This window comes from Nerophis ophidion, linkage group LG15, assembly GCF_033978795.1.
Source record: "Nerophis ophidion isolate RoL-2023_Sa linkage group LG15, RoL_Noph_v1.0, whole genome shotgun sequence".
NCBI classification, from domain to species: Eukaryota; Metazoa; Chordata; class Actinopteri; order Syngnathiformes; family Syngnathidae; genus Nerophis; species Nerophis ophidion.
The window spans coordinates 19,651,302-19,659,576 of NC_084625.1; the positions used below are offsets into that span (position 1 = coordinate 19,651,302).

At 43.3% G+C, this 8,275-nt stretch overlaps 1 protein-coding gene across 2 annotated transcripts in view; it reads left to right on the top strand.

The window, feature by feature from the left end:
- LOC133569380 (cadherin-7-like) overlaps positions 1-6,458 on the top strand; it is a 352,732-nt gene extending 346,274 nt beyond the window's left edge. For both annotated transcript variants that reach the window (XM_061921665.1, XM_061921666.1), the window contains one exon: positions 4,956-6,458. In XM_061921665.1, coding sequence (XP_061777649.1) covers positions 4,956-5,476 — 521 coding nt within the window. In that variant the 3' untranslated portion in view covers positions 5,477-6,458. The remainder of the gene's footprint in view (positions 1-4,955) is intronic.
- The last annotated feature ends 1,817 nt before the right edge of the window (positions 6,459-8,275 follow it).

An 8,275-nucleotide genomic window follows, 5' to 3' on the forward strand; every position in this document is an offset into this window, starting at 1 on the left:
TGTTCTAGTAAGATTGAAAATGTATTTTCATAAAATTGTTAAAATAAAAAGGCATTACTTCATACAATTTAACAATTTTATGAAAATACATTTCCAATCTTACTAGAACAAGAAAAGGAAAAACATTTTTTATTTTTCTATTTTAAGTACATTTTTAGTTGGACTTGAGCAAGACAAAAGTCACATTTTTTATTAGAAATAGTTGAAATCTTACGAGAATTAAGTGGGACTCTTATTTGAAACTGTTAAAATAAAAATGCATTACTTCATACAATTTAACAGTTTCAAATAAGAGTCCCACTTAATTCTCGTAAGATTTCAACTATTTCTAAAAAAATATGACTTTTATCTTGCTCAAGTCCAACTTAAAATGTACTTAAAATAAAAAAAAATGTTTTTCCTTTCGGTGGAGGGAATACTTCGAAGACCTCCTCAATCCCACCAACACGTCTTTCTTTGAGGAAGCGGTGCCTGGGGAATCTGTAGTGGACTCTCCTATTTCTGGGGCTGAGGTCGCTGAGGTAGTTAAAAAGCTCCTCGGCGGCAAGGCCCCGGGGGTGGATGAGATCCGCCCGGAGTTCCTTAAGGCTCTGGATGCTGTGGGGCTGTCTTGGTTGACAAGACTCTGCAGCATCGCGTGGACATCGGGGGCGGTACCTCTGGATTGGCAGACCGGGGTGGTGGTCCCTCTCTTTAAGAAGGGGGACCGGAGGGTGTGTTCCAACTATCGTGGGATCACACTCCTCAGCCTTCCCGGTAAGGTTTATTCAGGTGTACTGGAGAGGAGGCTTCGCCGGATAGTCGAACCTCGGATTCAGGAGGAACAGTGTGGTTTTCGTCCTGGTCGTGGAACTGTGGACCAGCTCTATACTCTCGGCAGGGTTCTTGAGGGTGCATGGGAGTTTGCCCAGCCAGTCTACATGTGCTTTGTGGACTTGGAGAAGGCATTCGACCGTGTCCCTCGGGAAGTCCTGTGGGGAATGCTCAGAGAGTATGGGGTATCGGAATGTCTTATTGTGGCGGTCCGCTCCCTGTATGATCAGTGTCAGAGCTTGGTCCGCATTGCTGGCAGTAAGTCGGACACGTTTCCAGTGAAGGTTGGACTCCGCCAAGGCTGTCCTTTGTCACCGATTCTGTTCATAACTTTTATGGACAGAATTTCTAGGCGCAGTCAAGGCGTTGAGGGGTTCCGGTTTGGTGGCCACGGGATTAGGTCTCTGCTTTTTGCAGATGATGTAGTCCTGATGGCTTCATCTGACCGGGATCTTCAGCTCTCACTGGATCGGTTCGCAGCCGAGTGTGAAGCGACCGGAATGAGAATCAGCACCTCCAAGTCCGAGTCCATGGTTCTCGCCCGGAAAAGGGTGGAGTGCCATCTCCGGGTTGGGGAGGAGACCCTGCCCCAAGTGGAGGAGTTCAAGTACCTAGGAGTCTTGTTCACGAGTGGGGGAAGAGTGGATCGTGAGATCGACAGGCGGATCGGTGCGGCGTCTTCAGTAATGCGGATGTTGTATCGATCCGTTGTGGTGAAGAAGGAGCTGAGCCGGAAGACAAAGCTCTCAATTTACCGGTCGATCTACGTTCCCATCCTCACCTATGGTCATGAGCTTTGGGTCATGACCGAAAGGATAAGATCACGGGTACAAGCGGCCGAAATGAGTTTCCTCCGCCGGGTGGCGGGGCTCTCCCTTAGAGATAGGGTGAGAAGCTCTGCCATCCGGGAGGAGCTCAATGTAAAGCCGCTGCTCCTCCACATCGAGAGGAGCCAGATGAGGTGGTTCGGGCATCTGGTCAGGATGCCACCCGAACGCCTCCCTAGGGATGTGTTTAGGGCACGTCCAGCTGGTAGGAGGCCACGGGGAAGACCCAGGACACGTTGGAAAGACTGTGTCTCCCGGCTGGCCTGGGAACGCCTCGGGATCCCCCGGGAAGAGCTAGACGAAGTGGCTGGAGATAGGGAAGTCCTCCCCTGCTTAGGCTGCTGCCCCCCGCGACCCGACCTCGGATAAGCGGAAGATGATGGATGGATGGATGGGTTTTTCCTTTTCTTGTTCTAGTAAGATTGCAAATGTAATTTCATAAAATTGTTCATTTTTTTTAAGTAATGTGGTTTTACTTTTTACTGTAACAATTAAAAAAAAAATCCAACTTAATTCTCGTAAGATTTCAACTATATCCCCAAAAAATATGACTTTTGTCTTGCTCAAGTCCAACTTAAAATGTACTTAAAAAAAAAAAATCTAAAAATGGTTTTCCTTTTCTTGTTCTAGTAAGATTGCAAATGTATTTTCCTAAAATTGTATGAAGTAATGCATGTTTATTGTAACAATTTTAAATAAGAGTTCAACTTAATTCTCGTAAGATTTCAAATATCATCTGAAAAAAATCTAACTTTTGTCTTGCTCGAAGCCAACTTAAAATGTACTAAAAAAAAAAAAAAAAAATCTAAAAAGGGTTTTCCTTTTCTTGTTCTAGTAAGATTGTAAATGTATTTTCATAAAATTGTTAAAATGTATGAAGTAATGCATTTTTATTGTAACAATTTCAAATAAGAGTCCAACTTAATTGTCGTAAGATTTTAACTACTATCTGAAAAAAATCTGACTTTTGTCTTGCTGGAGTCCAACTTAAAATCTGCTTAAAAAAAAAAAAATCTAAATTGGGTTTTCCTTTTCTTTTTCTAGTAAGATTGCAAATGTATTTTCATAAAATTGTTCATTTTTGTGAAGTAATGTGGTTTTACTGTAACAATTTCAAATAAGAGTCCAACTTAATTCTCGAAAGATTTCAACTATTTCTTAAAAAAAAAGACTTTTGTCTTGCTCAAATCCAACATAAAATGCACTTAAAAACAATGATTTTTCTTTTCTTGTTCTAGTAAGATTGCAAATGTATTTTCATAAAAATTGTTCATTTTTGTGAAGTAATGTGGTTTTACTGTAACAATATCAAATAAGAGTCCAACTTAATTCTCGTAAGATTTCAACAATTATCTGAAAAAATCTGACTTGTGTCTTGCTGGAGTCCAACTTAAAATGTACTTAAAAATTGTTAAATTGTATGAAGTTGTCAATACGTGGACTAAGAGGTGGTTGTTTTCCCAAGATGCAAGTGAACTTGGACCGGAGATGGCGTGAAGGCAGATACATCTTTTTATTTTGACACTAAGTAAAAAAACAGAAACAAACAAAAGGCGCGCACAATGGCGGAGAACAAACTTGACGATGAAAACAAATACTAACACTATGGCATGAATAACAAAAACTTACTTTGAACAAGAAAGTAACCTGGATCATTGGCATGGAAGGCATAGAAGGTGATAGATGGTGTGAAGGAGGTGGTAGACGGTGATGTTGCCAGGAGGAAGAACAGAAACAGACAGGCTTAAATAGCAGTGACATGATAGGTGAAAACAGGTGTGCGAGTGCAAAACGTGAGACAGGTGAAAACTAATAGGTATCATGGTAACAAAACAAACCAGGAAGTGCAAAAACAGGAACTGAGTGTCCAAAAAACAAAACATAATCATACATTTTTATTGTAACTGTTTCAAATAAGAGTCCAACTTAATTCTCATGAGATTTCAACTATTATCTGAAAAAATATGACTTTTGTCTTGCCCGAGTCCAACTTAAAATGTACTTTTAAAAAAAAGAAAAATCGAAAAATGGTTTTCCTTTTCTTGTTCTAGTAAGATTGCAAATGTTCATTTTTGTGAAGTAATGTTGTTTTACTGTAACAATTTCAAATAATAACTTAATCCTCGAAAGATTTCAACTATTTCTAAAAAAAAAGGTGAATTTTGTCTTGCTCGAGTCCAACTTAAAATGTAAATAAATAAAAATGGTTTTCCTTTTCTTGTTGTAGTAAGATTGCAAATGTATTTTCATTTTGGTGGAAACACATAGGAACTTTATTTACCTGGGTAAGTGGGGAAGTACTTGAAAAAGTTACTGCGGTGGAAAAAGGCTTCGTGTGATAATTTAATTCAATTTTTTGGCTTTGTTTTGTTTTGACCTATCTGTTTTTAATGTCTACGGCAGTTTGGGGCACTAATGGCTGTTTTAATGTTGCTATTTCATCAATCAATCAAAGTGTTACAAAAATTATGTGTAAGTTATCGCAATAGTTTCCATTTTTGGAAACTTCCGGCAAGCAGACAGAGGCTGTCTTTGTTGTACCTAGCCAAAGGCTTGTAAAATTGTATTGTGTACGATGGGAAGAGATGGGAGGGGTTATCTATTGTCATCCAAGACCTGCCCAAGCTCGATCCAGGACCAGTCCAAGCCCGAGGCATCTTTTTCTTTTGTGTCAATGTGACCGAAAACAATGGCTGTTTACATATCCCCCGTTCCTTTAGAAACATATGTTTTTATGTAAACAGGGAAAGTCCAAATAAAAAGAGGTGGTGTACAATCTTTCGCCAGAGCGTGGGTGACACTGCAAGGTTGACACGTTTCTCCTCAATTGAGCCAAATTGAATCCATCCATCCATCCATTTTCTACCGCTTATTCCCTTTGGCGTCGCGGGGGGCGCTGGTGCCTATCTCAGCTACAATCGGGCGGAAGGCGGGCTACACCTTGGACAAGTCGCCATCTCATCGCAGGGCCACCAAATTGAATTCTGTCTCTGTTTTTTTCCTTGCTTCTTGTCTGATTTAATATATGTCATGGATGTTTAAACCTGACACAGAGATTATTTATATAGCCCTTAATCACAAATGTCTCAAAGGGCTGCACGAGCTGAATTTCCCCCAGGGATCAATTAAGTACTTTCTATTCTATTCTATTCTTTTCTATTCTAAGTCACAACGATATCCTCAGCTCAGATCCCACATCTGGGCAAGAAAAAAACTCAGCCCAATGGGATACACTGAGAAACCTTGGAGGGGACTGCAGATCCCATATTTAAATAAATAGACCTTGACCTTGACCTTGACCTTGTGTCCCCGCAGTGATGGTCCTGTTGATCGTGACCATGCGTCGCAGGCGGAAGGTGCCGCTCATCCTGGAGGAGGAGCGAGACATCCGCGAGAACATCGTCCGCTATGACGACGAGGGCGGCGGCGAGGAGGACACGGAGGCCTTCGACATGGTCGCCCTGCGCAACCTCAACGTCATCAGGGACCCCAGCGTGCGGCGAGACGTCACCCCGGACACGCCCACCTTCTTCCAGTACACGGCGCCGTCCCGCCCGGCCTACAAGTCCCTGCCGGACAACGTGGTCTTCCGGGAGTTCATCTGGGAGCGCCTGAAGGACGCCGACGTGGACGCCTCGGCGCCGCCGTACGACTCGCTGCAGACGTACGCCTTCGAGGGCAGCGGCTCGGTGGCCGACTCGCTGAGCTCGCTGGAGTCGCTCAGCACGGACTCGGACCAAAACTACGACTACCTCAGCAACTGGGGGCCGCGCTTCAAGAAGCTGGCCGACCTCTACGGCAACGCCGACGGCGGCGCGGGCGGCGTCTTCTCGTAGCGTCCACATGACAGATGAGTCATTTACTGCGATTTAGTCCGCCTTATCATCGGGACTCAAAGACGAGACGCTTCTTTACGTCCTCGGTTGGATTTGACTCCAAAGACATTCAAAGGTTTCGCTCTCGGGCTCGGCGCCAGACGCCGACTGCTGATTCCATACGAGCGCGTTTCCTTCCGCGGGCTCTGCGGTACCTGTCCTTTCATCGGGGGGGGACTTGTCTCTGCTCGTCCCTGCTGGCAAATCAGTGTCATTTCTATGCTTTTTCTGGGAAGGGGGGTGTGCAGGGGGTGTTCCACGTTGTTGAGCGTCTCAGTGAGCTAAAAGGAAGCGACATCATCAAAAAGAACTCCATGTCTCCGCCGGGTGAGACGGGGACGCCGCTTCCACGCTCCTCGCCATGCAGATGTTCAAATGTCGTGTTTGTCGTTTATTTTTTATTTTTTATTCAGCCTCCTGCCGCCTCGTTTTTGGAGCTAAAAACAATCCCGCTGCCCTGCGAGGCGGCTCGGTTTAAGGGGGGGCGGTTATATTGTGACATTGACGCCATTAGACGCTAGAAGACAAAGAAAAAGTGACGGGTTTGCTTCTGTAGTCCAGCTTGTAAGGTCGTCATCGTTATTAACAAGCATCTCCGATCCTCACAATTTCTTACTCATTATTATTTATTCCTTTTTTAAAATTTAAAATCATGTAAAAAAAAAACAAAAATTGGCTTTCGGCTTCGTTAAGATTTGTGTGGTAAATAAATAAAAAAAATTAATAAAAATGTACTCGGCAATTTCCCTTTTGGGGGCGGGACGGGAGAGAGGAGATCAAAGCTACGGTGAGTCGTTCCTGATGATATTTGCATACTAATGAATATGCATGAGTGCGATGAAAACTATGTCTTCTTTTAAGCAGTCAAGTAACACAAAGCCGAGATGTCAAGTTCAGCGGTTGGACGCGACGACGTCCAAACTTGACCTTTCTACTGTCCTCCACTGTACACTCAAGTACAAGTAAGTACACTCTACTTCCTTTTCAAGCATGTCCTGTTCTATAGTTATCGTCACACACAAGTAATTCTTTTTTTTTTTCTCAGCTCATTCCATATTTTGTTAGGATTCTGTTTTCCCTTTTACTCAGTATAGCTCGGTTGGTAGAGTGGCCGTCCCAGCAACTTCAGGGTTCCAGGTTCGATCCACGCTTCTGCCAACCTCGTCCCTGCCGTTGTGTCCTTGGGCAAGACACTTTACCCACCTGCTCCCATGCCACTCACACTGGTTTAAAATGTAACTCAAATATTGGGTTTCACTATGTAAAGCGCTTTGAGCCACTAGAGAAAAGTGCTATATAAATAAAATTCACTTCACTATTCACTTCATACTTGCCAACCTTGAGATATCCAATCTCGGGAGGTGTGGGGCGTGGTTAAGAGGAGAGGAGTATATTTACATCTACAATTCACCAACTCGAGTATTTTATATATATGTCTCATATATATATACATAAATTTATACACATATGTATGAAATACTTGACTTTCAGTGAATTCTAGCTATATATATTTATTATATACATAAATAAAAAAAATAGTTGAATTTCAGATGGCGAGCACAACATCACATAAATCGTTGGCCAATAAAAAAGGCAACCCCATAACGCTATAGCCAACATTCACCAGGAGATGGCACCAGACAACATTGATCACTCTATTACAGACGGCGTCGCCATGGCTTCCTCGTTCTTCTGCTTCATCTCCTCGTGTGTGCAGTTTTTTATTCAAATCTGTAGATGTTGTAACGTGATTGGCCAGGCAAGCTGTTTATACAGTGGGAAAGCAAACGTGAAAACAGGCTGTCCCCACTCAGGTCCGCTGTCCGCATGGAGCTGGAGGGGGCGTGGCTTCCAGCTCCAGCTGAATTTCGGGAGATTTTCGGGAGAACATTTCTTCCAGGAGGTTTTCGGGAGAGGGGCAGAACTTCGGGAGTGTCCCGGAAAATCCAGGAGGGTTGGCAAGTATGCTTTTACTCCAAATTGTATGATTTCAGAAGTCTCCATCCATCCATCCATTTCCTACCGCTTATTCCCTTTTGGGGTCGCGGGGGGCGCTGGCGCCTATCTCAGCTACAATCGGGCGGAAGGCGGGGTACACCCTGGGATATGTATGAAATACTTGACTTTCAGTGAATTCTAGCTATATATATTTATTATATACATAAATAAAAGAAATAGTTGAATTTCAGATGGCGAGCACAACATCACATAAATCGTTGACCAATAAAAAAGGCAACCCCATAATGCTATAGCCAACATTCACCAGGAGATGGCACCAGACAACATTGATCACTCTATTACAGACGGCGTCGCCATGGCTTCCTCGTTCTTCTGCTTCGTCTCCTCGTGTGTGCAGTTTTTTATTCAAATCTGTAGATGTTGTAACGTGATTGGGCAGGCAAGCTGTTTATACAGTGGGAAAGCAAACGTGAAAACAGGCTGTCCCCACTCAGGTCCGCTGTCCGCATGGAGCTGGAGGGGGCGTGGCTTCCAGCTCCAGCTGAATTTCGGGAGATTTTCGGGAGAACATTTCTTCCAGGAGGTTTTCGGGAGAGGGGCAGAACTTCGGGAGTCTCCCGGAAAATCCAGGAGGGTTGGCAAGTATGCTTTTACTCCAAATTGTATGATTTCAGAAGTCTCATAATTATTTATTTATACGTTGTAATATGTTTGTTATACATTTATTTTAAGTATTCAAGCAGCACTTTTGATTTTACTCATTTTGATCAAATTAGAATAGTGTGTGAAATCGAAAAAAAA